Raw genomic sequence first — 14,371 nt, forward strand, 5'->3', positions numbered from 1 at the left:
TTCGATTTTAAACCAAACCCTAACCTTAACGACACTGCTAACCCTAACCTTAAATTAATACCAAAAATCTAATTTTCGTTTTTATGAATTTTAACTATATAGCCAATTTTGACTTTGTGGCGGTCGTAACTTTTCCCTTCCAAATTGTATTGATTTATTTTCAATGTATGACGAGTTAATCATGTGGCCGCCAACCTTAGTCATATGACCGCGGTGTTTATTGTTCACTGATCTACCAAAGACAGTGCAGCATAACGAGTTGGAAGTTGTTTTTGATAAAAATGTGTCTGTTTGCCACTTTCACGAGGTTGGAGTAATAAAATGTTGGACTACTTAAGACGGCTCGAATCTAGATTCCCGGAAGTCTGTGGCTTTACAGTGTAGCAGTTTTTTTTGCACTGATTCCACAGTATCACAACTTTCTTTGTCAAAGAGCCGAGAGAATACCGAACGGACCTACCAGCATGGTTGCAAGGGCTGGTTTGATGGGGATACGAAGCCGACTCGCAGTGCTTTTCTCGGTTGCGCTATCTCCGTGTCTATGCACTTCTTTTGGCCAGGTAGGAAACTTGTCAGATATTTTGACCGGTTTGTCGGTCATGGGTTGTCTTCCTGATTCACTATCTATGAATGCATTTTATTCTGCAGAATTCTGCACAGTTTTGCAAGATGTACATATGTTGTAGATTGTTCACTGCAAGAAACCATCGCAGTATAATGATTTCGGGTACAATAAAGTTATGGTCCAATAGCTGTTATCTGTGACCAACAGTGGAATAGACTTGCTCTAAGTTTGCACTCCCAGGCCGTTGCAAAGCTAAGCGACCAAAACAGACCTTAACCTCCTGCACCTCAAAATGTAGTCATCCATCCTGTGTCTTCAGAGTATAATATAATAGCAGATAAGTTGACTTATTGGTGGCATATGTGAACATGAATATCACTTGTTCTGGAGGATCATGCCACTCGACATTACAGTTAATGATGCACTACTCCCAGTCATACATTAGTGAGCTTCGATCGCACAGATAATTATTTTACTGACACACCCTATTGGTCTTGTTCTGTCACTGAACACGTTTACATGCACACCAATATCCCGTTATTATCGGGATACTCAAGTATTCTGTTTTTGAGTTGACGCATATAAACATCAGATCCCTTTTAAAATAACCCGGAAAAGCTTGTGTCCCGGTTATAAGAAACCCGGATAAAATGCCTGGGATATGATTTTAGAGGGGATACTGTGGCATGTAAACATCTTATCCCGTTTACTGTTTTTCGCGGTCTGCGCAGACTCAATTATCGTGTGTGATGATGTTTTCATCTGATTGTCAAAAAAATTACTTAAAAAAGTAGGCTACCTGCGTAGTTCGATCCACCATAATTCCATAATAATTGATTTAGCTGATACTCCGTAGGCTACTGGACCGTATAGGCTACTGGCTACTTTTCTGTTTATAATTCATTTCCGACATTTGGTAGGCCATATTATAATTACCGCCATTTGTTTGTCAACTATAGTTAGATACATGCAGCTTCTCTTCTGTTCTAACTTGTTGCCCGAGAAGACTAAATAAACTAGTGCTCACCAGAATAATGTTTTCCATCGATAGAATGAACGGATTAGTAATCTAGTTAACGCCTGTAAAGTAGTCTGATTCGTTTAGGTACCGGGGAGAAAACGCAATAACTCTAAAACAGTCGAAACATTGGTCCTGTGCAAAATGCCCAAATGTCATCCGTTTGACAGGTTTTAAGGAAATGAAAAGCTGAGAAAACGATGAAACACATTAATGATAAGACTTCAGTTCGTCTTGGGTGCATATTTTATGTGGTTGAAATACTGTCTGCTTGCATAAGTGTCAAAGATAACACATTACACCGCATTCTAATTTTCTCAAGAGATGCTTAAAGAAGGAAATTATATTTCTCCACTTCTATTCCCGAGACAAAATTAACATGTGTTCTATCAGTTTACTGCAAGAAATGCATAATTCTGTTAATATTATATAACACTACATATGAGAAGTTATAGACCTACAGACAGTGTCCATATTTCAATTACTATTCCATTTAACCCATATTAACTTAAATTAGGAAAATTCTGTTTATTCATGGATACAGGGATACTTGGGAACGGGATATCAAAGGTGCATGTAAACAGCTTATCCCTAATAAGACCTTAAGCGGGATATGAGCTACTATCCAGAATACTGTGTGCATGTAAACGTGGTCACTGTCACATGCTGTCTTTTTTATAATTGTCTCTTTCAACAGTTCTTGTTTGCTAAAATCCAAGCTTCTTCCAAGAGGGAACTCGGAGGTTCGCTTTCTGCCCACTCAGTTTCTGGAAAGTGGCTGCTTCTGCCAAGCAATGAGCCAAATTGAGAGTCTCTCTTTCTTTCTCCCAGATTTACCCCCTGGTCTATGATGAGCAGTTGCTGTGGGTGAGTGGCGGGGCGGGGCAGGTGAGCACCTACCGGATCCCCCTGCTCTCCTTCACCCCCAAGGGCAGTCTGCTGGCCTTCGCTGAGGCCCGGAAGAAGTCTGCCAGTGACGTGGGGGCCAAGTTCCTTGCCATGCGACGCTCCACAGACAGAGGTAGGCAGGCAGTCAGGGCGAGCAAACAGACAGACAGACAGAGAGACAGTGTATTGCAGGAATGGGTAACTTTGATGGGGTTGGGGGCCACAAAATCGGAACTGCGTACCCACATCCATACCCACACATGCAGTCAGCTTGCCTTTTGGGGGCCCTAAGCAATATTTTGTTTTACAGCTACTTTCCTGCAACTGTACACATTTTGCCATAGGGTGGAGACAAATGTTTGCAGTTTTTAATATGATATCTGATGATCAATGGGGGCCCCCCCTGGTCGGTAATTCGAACATGATTACTACATGTTTAGATAGCTGGCCACTAGACTAATTGACCAATCTAAAACATTTTACCTGACATGGGCTAATTGAGTGATTGTCAGTGACTGACATAACAAGAGAAAAACTGCTGATGCACAACCAAATTTCGAAATGACACCTTGTGTATTCTATTAGACAAAAAAATACCCCGATTTGGGGGATTTTTACAAAATGTAATCCATTGAATAGTCCTTTGGAGGAAGGATTTGTTGACATATATTTGACATTTGTATCTAAAAGCATAATTGAGCAATAATTGTTCAAAGTTGGCATATTTATGACATTTGGGCCTTACCCAGGCCTCCTTTCAGACTCCATAATGTTTCATCTGTAGATGCTACAATGCAAAAATTGGTGTCATATGAAGATTTACCACTTGCTTTGTAATATGAGGAGTACCTTTTTATTTTACTTATTTTTAACAATTTATGAATATTGAAAAATATAAACATGAATATAGAGAAATTAAGATGTGGCTAATGTTTCTATATATTGTTTAACATAAAATACTAAGGGCATATCAAAGTTCCAGTGTGTCACTAATAGGAATTTCCAGGTGAACAAAAAGGAGAGCAGTAGCAGATAAAATCAATAAAAAATCTATGTTTATTACAAGTTGCAACAAGAATACCCCTCCAGCACAGAAGCAGAGAAAATGTCTATCTGACCTTCTCTGAGCAGGCCCTTCTATCTTAAAGGCACAGTGTCGTCAAATGTGATTTTCCTGTGTTTTATATATGTTTCCACGCTATGAGGTTGGAATAATACAGTGAAATTGGGAAAATTATGATAATTGCCTTTTAGTGTAAGAGCTGTTTGAAAAGACTGCCTGAAATTCCAGCCTGTTTTGATATTTAGATAAATGGCTGCATTGGACCTTTAATCAGAAAGCACCAAATGTTCACTTAAAGGTCCAATCCAGCCATTTATATCTCAATATAAAATAATTTCTGGGTAACAATTACCTCACTGCTAGGACTGTCTGGGAGTGGTCTGAGTGGGGAGGGGAAAACTGAAAACTAGCTGTTATTGGTTTGGAACTCTCTTTCTTTTTGATCTGTTAACTCATTTACTTCCTGCTGACGTCACCAGGCAGGCTAAAACTCAATACCACCAAAAAAGGCTGAAATGTATTTTTTATTAAATTTACACTAAAAGGGCATTATCATTTTCACAATTTTGCAGTATTATTCCAACCTCATATTGTGGAAATATATATATATATAAACATACAGTGCATTCGGAAAGTATTCAGACCCCTTAATTTTTTGCCACATTTTGTTACGTTACAGCCTTATTCTAATTCATCAAACTACACACAATACCCCATAATGACAAAGCAAAAACTGTTTTTTAGAAATGTTTGCAAATTTATAAAAAATAAACTGAAATATCACATTTACATAAGAATTCAGACCCTTTACTCAGTATTTTGTTGAAGCACCGTTTGCAGCGATTACAATCTCAAGTCTTCTTGGGTATGACACTACAAGCTTGACACACCTGTATTTGGGGAGTTTCTCCCATTCTTCTCTGTAGATCCTCTCAAGCTCTGTCAGGTTGGATGGGGAGCATTGCTGCACAGCTATTTTCAGGTGACCCTTCACCCCAGTCTGAGGTCCTTAGCGTTCTGGAGCAGGTTTTCATCAAGTATCGCTCTGTACTTCGCTCCATTCATCTTTGCCTCAATCCAGACTAGTCTCCCAGTCCCTGCCGCTGGAAAACATCCCCACAGCATGATGCTGCCACCACCATGCTTCACCGTAGGGATGGTGCCAGGTTTCGTCCAGAAGTGATGCTTGGCATTCAGGCCAAAGAGTTAAATATTGGTTTCATCAGACCAGAGAATCTTCTTTCTCATGGTCTGAGAGTCTTTGGTGCCTTTTGGCAAACTCCAAGCGGGCTGTCATGGCATAGGTGCCTTTTACTGAGGAGTGGCTTCCGTCTGGCCACTCTACCATAAAGGCTTGATTGGTGGAGTACTGCAGAGATGGTTGTCCTTCTGGAAGGTTCTCCCATCTCCACAGAGGAACTCTGGAGCTCTGTCAGAGTGACCATCAGGTTCTTGGTCACCTCCCTGACCAAGGCCCTTCTCCCCCGATTGCTCAGTTTGGCCAGGCGGCCAGCTCTAGGAAGAGTCTTGGTGGTTCCAAACTTCTTCCATTTAAGAATGATGGAAGCCACTGTGTTCTTGGGGACCTTCAATGGTGCAGAAATGTTCTGGTACCCTTCCCCATATCTGTGCCTCGACACAATCCTGTCTCGGCGTTCTACGGACAATTCCTTTGACCTCATGGCTTGGTTTTTGCTCTGACATGCACTGTGAACTGTGGGACCTTATATAGACTGGTGTGTGCCTTTCCAAATCATGTCCAATCAGTTGAATTGACCAAAGGTGGACTCCAATCAAGTTGTATAAACATCTCAAGGATGATCAATGGAAACAGGATGCACCTGAGCTCAATTTTGAGTCTCAAAGCAAAGGGTCTGAATACTTATGTAAATAAGGTATTTCTGTTTTCTATTTTTAATACATTTGCAAAGATTTCTAAAAACCTGTTTTCGCTTTGTCGTTATGGGGTATTGTGTATAGATTGCTCAGGATTCTTTAAAAAAAAATCAATTTCAGAATAAGGCTGTAACGTAACAAACTGTGGAAAAAGTGAAGGGGTCTGAATACTTTCCGAATGCACTGTAATTTATAGCACTTTACTCACAACTGATACTTTCCTCCCCTCTCCCCTTTCCCTCCTCTATACCTCCCCTCCACCCTAGGTGCCACGTGGTCTCCCACCTCCTTCATAGTGGACGATGGCTCACTGGCTGACGGGCTGAACCTGGGTTCTGTGGTGGTGGATGAGGAGACTGGCTCTGTGCTGCTGATCTACTCTCTGTGCTTCCACCAGTACCAGTGTGACCCCGCCAGTATTATGCTGGTGGAGAGCATGGACGACGGTCTCAGCTGGAGCTCACCAAGGAACCTCTCGGTCCAGCTGGGAGTTAAGAACTTCGCCCCCGGGCCCGGCTTTGGCATTCAGGTGGGTCCCTCTCTCGCACTCACTCACTCACACAGATATATATATATATAGATATATATATATATATATATATATATATATATATATATATATAGATATAGATATAGATATAGATATATAGATATAGATATAGATATAGATATATATATAGATATATACACAGTGAGGGAAAAAAAGTATTTGATCCCCTGCTGATTTTGTACGTTTGCCCACTGACAAAGACATGATCAGTCTATAATTTTAATGGTAGGTTTATTTGAAAAATCCAGAAAAACGCATGTCAAAAATGTTATCAATTGATTTGCATTTTAATGAGGTAAATAAGTATTTGACCCCTCTGCAAAACATGACTTAGTACTTGGTGGCAAAACCCTTGTTGGCAATCACAGAGGTCAGATGTTTCTTGTAGTTGGCCACCAGGTTTGCACACATCTCAGGAGGGATTTTGTTCCACTCCTCTTTGCAGATCTTCTCCAAGTCATTAAGGTTTCGAGGCTGACGTTTGGCAACTCGAACCTTCAGCTCCCTCCACAGATTATCTATCTGATAAAGGTCTGGAGACTGGCTAGGCCACTCCAGGACCTTAATGTGCTTCTTCTTGAGCCACTCCTTTGTTGCCTTGGCCGTGTGTTTTGGGTCATTGTCATGCTGGAATACCCATCCACGACCCATTTTCAATGCCCTGGCTGAGGGAAGGAGGTTCTCACCCAAGATTTGATGGTACATGGCCCCGTCCATCGTCCCTTTGATGCAGTGAAGTTGTCCTGTCCCCTTAGCAGAAAAACACCCCCAAAGCATAATGTTTCCACCTCCATGGTTGATGGTGGGGATGGTGTTCTTGGGGTCATAGGCAGTATTCCTCCTCCTCCAAACACGGCGAGTTGAGTTGATGCCAAAGAGCTCGATTTTGGTCTCATCTGACCACAACACTTTCACCCAGTTTCCTCTGAATCATTCAGATGTTCATTGGCAAACTTTAGATGGCCCTGTATATGTGCTTTCTTGAGCAGGGGGACCTTGCGGGCGCTGCAGGATTTCAGTCCTTCACGGCGTAGTGTGTTACCAATTGTTTTCTTGGTGACTATGGTCCCAGCTGCCTTGAGATCATTGACAAGATCCTCCGGTGTAGTTCTGGGCTGGTTCCTCACCGTTCTCATGATCATTGCAACTCCACGAGGTGAGATCTTGCATGGAGTCCCAGGCCGAGGGAGATTGACAGTTCTTTTGTGTTCCATTTGCGAATAATCGCACCAACTGCTGTCACCTTCTCACCAAGCTGCTTGGCGATGGTCTTGTAGCCCAATTCAGCCTTGTGTAGGTCTACAATCTTGTCCCTGACATCCTTGGAGAACTCTTTGGTCTTGGTCATGGTGGAGAGTTTCGAATCTGATTGATTGCTTCTGTAGACAGGTGTCTTTTATACAGGTAACAAGCTGAGATTAGGAGCACGCCCTTTAAGAGTGTGCTCCTAATCTCAGCTCGTTACCTGTATAAAAGACACCTGGGAGCCAGAAATCTTTCTGATTGAGAGGGGGTCAAATACTTATTTCCCTCATTAAAATGCAAATCAATTTATAACATTTTTGACATGCGTTTTTCTTGATTTTTGTTGTTGTTATTCTGTCTCTCACTGTTCAAATAAACCTACCATTAAAATTATAGACTGATAATTTCTTTGTCAGTGGGCAAACGTACAAAATCAGCAGGGGATCAAATACTTTTTTCCCTCACTGTATATCGGGTGAAAGTAGATTTAATTTCTTCCCAGTACGGGGACCTCCTATGTGTGCACGTGCTTTTTTTATTTTTTTTATTTTTTTATGGCCCTAATCATAGAATTACAAATAGGATCTCTATGGGCCTAATAGTAAAGATTTGTCGTTTCATTTTTAATATGTATGAGGCTACCTTTTTAATGTGGCATAAACACAACCATTTATGATGTTTTCATCTGATTGTCAAACAATTACTTCAAAGGCTCATGAAGACTACCTGCGCACGTTACTCAGGGACGGCTAAACGATATGGTGTGAGAAATACATTTTTAAGCCTAATTTATATATTTTTCTGCTTATAAGCTCCAACATTTGATAGGCTATTTGTTAGTCAACTTGTCTAAAATTAGATACATGCAGCATCTCTTCTGTCATTACTTGATGCTCGTATAGAACGCTAAATAAAGCCTTGCTCACCAGAATAATGTCATAATCGATAGAAAGATCAATCTAGTTGACATTGGTAAAGTTTTCTCTTTCATTTCTGCTTCTCTCACAGAGTGAGGATGTTTAGGGACCAGGGAGATTTCCAAATGACATCAGTTTGACCGGTTTAAAGGAAATGAAAAGCTGTGAAAAAGATCCAACATGTTTTTGATAGTATTTCAGTTTGTCTTGGATGCATATTTGATGTGGTTGAAAATGAAATACTGTCAGCTTTTATGTTGCTGAATAAATTTCACGTTTAGGCTACACAACAGGTCCATAAGTGCGCAATCGCATTCTCTCAAGATGCTGAAAGAAATGAATCATATTTCTCCACTCCTGTTCCCTAGCCAAAATTATCATTACATTTTGGACTATCATTTTACTGCGAGGATCACTTAATTCTGCAGGAATTAACATTATAATAGGCTACGTGTGAGGCTTACATTCAGTGTCCAGACTTCAGTTACTATTCCAACCATTAGGCTACTCCAATAATAATTGGAATAAATCTGGCATCCATACAGTACCATTTGATAAATGCAGAGACATCACTTACAAAACACAACAAAAAAAAAATGAATGAATGATATTCGGTGATTGTCATTCATTAGGCCTACACAAAGTCTCGGTCTCGGCCACTAATCTTTGCCTTTGCAAAAATGTCAGTGTTATTGTTGAACCACACCGCATTTTGGAGCGTATTCATTAAATCGTTAAAGACTCCAACCACCCAAGCTGTAGACTGTTGCTTCCGCATGGCAAGCGGTACCGGTACATCAAGTCTGACACCAACAGGCTCCTGAACAGCTTCTATCCCCATGCCATAAAACTGCTAAATAGCTAACTAAATAGCTAACAAAATGGCTACACGGACGATCTGAGTTGATCTTTGTATTTTATTCTCTATGCACACTCACAGGGCCCTACACACTACGCACACTGATACTCCAACACACATTTATACTGACTACACACACCCACTCACATACAATCATCATATACACTGCTGCAACTCTGTTTATCATATCCTGATGCCTAGTCACCTTACCCCTATACATATCTACCTCTATCGCTACAGTATCCCTGCACATTGTAAATATGGTACTGGAACTGAACCTGTATATAGTATGCTTACTTACCTTATCGTGTTCTTCTTATTTTGATATCTCGTGTGTTTTTGTTCTACCTTGTTATTTTTAGTATTACATTGTTATTGATTACTGGATTGTTGTGGTTAGAGCTTGCAAAAAAGGCATTTCACTGTACTTGTGCATGTGACATTTAAAACTTAAAACAAAACAAAAAAACATGTATTCCACAAGTTTTCAAGTCTCTTCGCTAATTTTTCATACGACTGAAATGCGGTAATGATAAATAGTGTAATAGCCTACAGTTTTCTTAAAATCTATGTTTTAACTATTGTGATAGGCTCATGTTTTACCGGTATGGTGTACCCCCACTATTTATTTTGCTGCTACTCCATACCGGACCGTTCCGTCTTACTTTCATCCCTGCATATAATTTAATTCATATAATTTAATTCATATAATTTCCCCCGCTTTATTTGTTTGTCATCTCTACTTTCATATGAGAAGAGAGCTCCTTATTTCCTTCCTCGTGATACCATTGCTGACGTAGCCTACTGTGTGTTGTCAGTAAGTTTGAGTCATATCTCCCACGATGAGCTACTCTCTCTTTTTCAATACATCTGCATTTCCTACAGTGTTGTTAACCTGCCTGTGTGTATTTGGACTCAGCAGTATTTAGCTAGTCATTCTGGATGTTCTTTCCTTTATGAGGCCAATTTCTATCACCCCTAACCCTTATATTGTGTGTAATAAACCTTAGTAATAAATCTTAGGGTCAATGCACCGAGGTCAGTTGTTTCGATTGAACTGTTGTGCTTTGATAGAGTACACTATTTTGACTGTGTCTCTCCATGTCTCCACTCGTAGAAGCACTACCCTCCTGCTAAGGGGCGTCTGGTGGTGTGTGGACATGGCACCCTGGAGGGTGACGGGGTCTTCTGCATTCTGAGTGACGACCATGGACAAAACTGGAAGAATGGCGCCGCGCTGAAGAGCATCCCCTACAACCAGCCCAAACAAGCCCTGGACTTCAACCCAGACGAGTGCCAGGTAAAGCTAACCAGGGAGGGAGTGGGCAGGAAGGACTGGAAAGGATGCCACACAGTACAATACCTATATAGTTATTAGGCAACCCTTGAGTTTTACTAGTCTGTAGTTTTACTAGTCTGGTACTAGTTTTATAGTTGTAGTTCTGGTTTTGTGCTATAGTGCTGTATACTGATTACAATGCAGTTCCTCAACTTTATTTGTGTCAGGGATTGGAAAGATATTGATTTATTTGACTAACAACTATCAGTATCCCTTGATGAGAAGTGCTTGAGAAACTCTGTATTGGCTTTTAACAGATAAAGCCCATGATCAGGCTGACCTCAGTTCCTCAATCAAACTCCTCTCTGCCTCTTTCCACCCTCCGTAGCCTGTAGAGATGGAGGACGGCAGCATCGTCATCAACGTGCGCAACCAGAACAACTACCACTGCCGCTGCCGCATGGTGGTGCGCAGCCTAGACGGGGGTGAGACTCTGCCTGTGGAGCAGCTGGTGTTTGACTCCACCCTGATAGACCCAATGGTAGCGGCAGGGGCGCTGCAGAAGGAGGGCGTGATGTACTTTACCAACCCAGCTGACAGTACCCACAGTAAGGAAAGGGGTGGGGATGGGGCCGGAGCCCTCTGGTGGCCCTCTGGTGGACAGAGTGGGTTGGACAGGGGGATAGTGGTGAGTTCTTTTACTTCCACCCTCAAACTTTCTGTCCCTCTTGCTTTCTTTCTCTGTCTCCTTCCTTTCTACCAGGGATCAACCTAACCCTGCGCTGGTCTCTGACCAATGGCACGTCGTGGGAGAAGAAGGCTGTCCAGATCTGGGCGGGCCCAAGCGGCTACTCCTGCATGACATCACTTACGAGCGGCGGCGCGGAGGACAGGAAGTTCATCTTTGTAATCTACGAGAAAGGCCACCAGGACTACGATGAGACCATCTCCTTCGCCAAGATCCACCTCTACGGTGGATTGTAGTAGAGTAAGGCTGGGAGGGGACTAGGTAGAGTCTGCCTCTAACCACTGGTCCAGGGTCAGGGTCCGTATTCTCAAAGCGTCTCGGAGTGCTGAACTAGCATCAGTTTAGCCTTTTAGAACATAACGAATTAGATTATATAGACAGGGGGACCTGATCCTAGATCAGCACTTCTACTCGGTGACACTTTTTGAATACGGGCCCAGATATTTTTATCTGCTTAATAATGGTTATGGTTAGGGAATTTATCCTAGATCTGTGGTTAGGAGCAGGTTCTACGTCCAGCTGGGGAGGGATGTGGGGGAGGGAAAGGGAAGAGGATGTTGAAGATTCTCTCAGGAAGGAGGACTCATGGGACTTTGCAGCACCACTTTGTTTTGATAGGTGGAGGGAGACATGGAGAAATACAAACTACTGTTTTATTATACCAAGAATGACAGTTGTGTGCCACTTTATCCTAAGGTGGGCTTTTAAATACATCAGGGTTGTATTCATTAAGGCACACCGCAGCAAAACGTAGCAAAACATTTTGCAACGGAAAACGGAAAGTTCAGGTAGTCCCTCCCTGTTTTAGTCTGTTTTCCTCCATTTGGTGCCTAGTATACATTTATTAGTATGGCCCAAGCATACTAATAAGGGTCCTTTACTGAAGCTATGATAGTCTGTAATGATTGGTGGGATGTTGGTGTAGCCACGCTTCCTTTCTGTTGAGGCTCCCATAGCTGAGAGAGGGGGGAAGTCTCCCACCCATCTCTTTTATTTTGTGATGTAGGGAAGGAAAATGTTTAGGGGGTTACAGTGCCTTGCAAAAGTATTCATCCCCCTTGGCGTTTTTCCTATTTTGTTGCATTACAACCTGTAATTTAAATTGACTTTTATTTATTTGGATTTCATGTAATGGACATACACAAAATAGTCCAAATTGGTTTAAAAAGTGGTGCGTGCATATGTATTCAGCCCCTTTGCTATGAAGCCCCTAAATAAGATCTGGTGCAACCAATTACCTTCAGAAGTCACATAATTAGTTAAATAAAGTCCACCTGTGTGCAATCTAAGTGTCACATGATCTCAGTATATATATACACCTGTTCTGAAAGGCCCCAGAGTCTGCAACACCACTAAGCAAGGGGCACCACCAAGCAAGTGGCACCATGAAGACCAAGGAGCTCTCCAAAAAGGTCAGGGACAACGTTGTGGAGAAGTACAGATCAGGGTTGGGTTCTAAAAAAATATCAGACACTTTGAACATCCCACGGAGCACCATTAAATCCATTATAAAAAAATGGAAAGAATATGGCACCACAACAAACCTGCCAAGAGAGGGCCGCCCACCAAAACTCACGGACCAGGCAAGGAGGGCATTAATCAGAGGCAACAAAGAGACAAAAGATAACCCTGAAGGAGCTGCAAAGCTCCACAGCAGAGATTGGAGTATCTGTCCATAGGACCACTTTAAGCCGTACACTCCACAAAGCTGGGCTTTACGGAAGAGTGGCAAGAAAAAAGCCATTTCTTAAAGAAAAAAATAAGCAAACACGTTTTGTGTTCGCCAAAAGGCATGTGGGAGACTCCTCAAACATATGGAAGAAGGTATTCTGGTCAGATGAGACTAAAATTGAGCTTTTTGGCCATCAAGGAAAACGCTATGTCTGGCGCAAACCCAACACCTCTCATCACCCTGAGAACACCATCCCCACAGTGAAGCATGGTGGTGGCAGCATCATGTTGTGGGATAGTTATGCATGCTCAAGGTTTCTGTTTTTTTGTCTTGTTTGTTTCACAATAAAATATATTTTGCATCTCCAAAGGGGTATGCATGTTGTGTAAATGAAATAATACAAACCCCCCCCCAAAAAATCAATTTTAATTCCAGGATGTAAGGCAACAAAATGGGAAAAATGCCAAGGGGGGTGAATACTTTTGCAAGCCACTGTATGTGTCACCAAGCCATAACAATATTGGGACAGACTTACTAAGCGTTTGCAACTGTGCTATTTCCATAGGGCAAAAAAATTGAACAAATTGTAAAAATACAGATTTAAAGAAGGTGCCTAGTATATGTAGCTCCCAGCCCTCTGCCTCCCAGTCCATATAGGAATGGTTGCACTTTCAGAATGTCAAGGCATTTATACATTTTCCTTTTGGCGTGAGAAATATCTGTATGATGAGACAGTTTGTGAGTGAATGGACATGATGAGTAGGACATGCAAAGTTTGAATACCATAAAGTTTTTTTTAACGAGGCATGGAGCCAGGGATCTGTCATTTAAATGTAATTTAAATCACCCTTTTTGTGCTATCAGTTGAAAGTTTAATTATCAACTGTGATTGTGTCACAAATCCCTCAACTCAGTTCCTGGTACTCCCCTTGTTGGTGAAACAATACAGCAATTTTCCTCAGGTTTCTATAGTAGATTTGATCAGTCTCGTCTAGGTAGCACACTCCTCTCCACAGCAGATGAAGTTGTTTCCCTCAGCTCACCTCGCTGAACCTAGCTGTGAAGCCGACATACTGGTATGCAATAGATTCCATATTTAGTGGTAAGACACTGCGTCTCATTAAATGCACATAAGGGTTTGATTGGTAATTATTAGAAAATGATTTTGATTAGAAACTGTTGCCTTGTATTGAAGAATCTGGATGCATATGAACACATTAATGTGTCAAAAGTTTAATTGCCATATGTTATGGTCTTTTAAGTCCACTTGATTTTGTATTTAATTTTGCATATATTCATCGCTTACTGTAAGATATTTATCTAGATATCTTACGACCTTTTATTACCCTTCCTTTCCTGAAAGTGTGTAACTTTTAATAGAAGGGCTTCAATCCATGTTGATGACCTTGTTTTAATCTAAGATTTGTGGTTTTAATGTTTCAAGTATGTTTTTCTGATCAAGAAATTGAATTCCAATATAACTAGCGATAAAGGGAGGTGTGAGTGTGATGTGTGTTTGAGTACTAATATAATATTCTGTATGTACGTTTAGATACTGAACAATTAGTGGGAAAACATCAGAACTGGGCTGCATGTGTAAAAGCAGGCATTGAACCACAGTGTGTGGAAACATACTGTATTAAAATCGTTTCTTACAATTTTCTTAAGCCT

At 41.3% G+C, this 14,371-nt stretch overlaps 1 protein-coding gene across 1 annotated transcript; it reads left to right on the forward strand.

Annotated features, from left to right (window-relative positions):
• The first annotated feature begins 228 nt into the window (after positions 1 to 228).
• LOC311116149 (sialidase-1-like) lies at positions 229 to 14,362 on the forward strand. Its single transcript, XM_084157384.1, has 6 exons — positions 229 to 560; positions 2,415 to 2,604; positions 5,697 to 5,959; positions 10,119 to 10,301; positions 10,669 to 10,888; positions 11,044 to 14,362. The coding sequence occupies exons 1-6, from the start codon at positions 465 to 467 to the stop codon at positions 11,262 to 11,264; spliced, it is 1,173 nt and encodes a 390-aa protein (XP_084013510.1). The 5' UTR covers positions 229 to 464; the 3' UTR covers positions 11,265 to 14,362.
• The last annotated feature ends 9 nt before the right edge of the window (positions 14,363 to 14,371 follow it).

This window comes from Coregonus lavaretus (genome assembly GCF_964263955.1).
Source record: "Coregonus lavaretus genome assembly, chromosome: 3".
Taxonomy (NCBI): domain Eukaryota; kingdom Metazoa; phylum Chordata; class Actinopteri; order Salmoniformes; family Salmonidae; genus Coregonus; species Coregonus lavaretus.

Bases quoted from the DNA above. Each gene is read 5' to 3' on its own strand.
- LOC311116149 (XM_084157384.1), top strand. From the start codon at position 465: ATGGTTGCAAGGGCTGGTTTGATGGGGATACGAAGCCGACTCGCAGTG. The intron at 5,960-10,118 runs GTGGGTCCCTCT...CTCCACTCGTAG, and splicing joins GGCCCGGCTTTGGCATTCAG to AAGCACTACCCTCCTGCTAA. The intron at 10,302-10,668 runs GTAAAGCTAACC...CACCCTCCGTAG, and splicing joins TCAACCCAGACGAGTGCCAG to CCTGTAGAGATGGAGGACGG.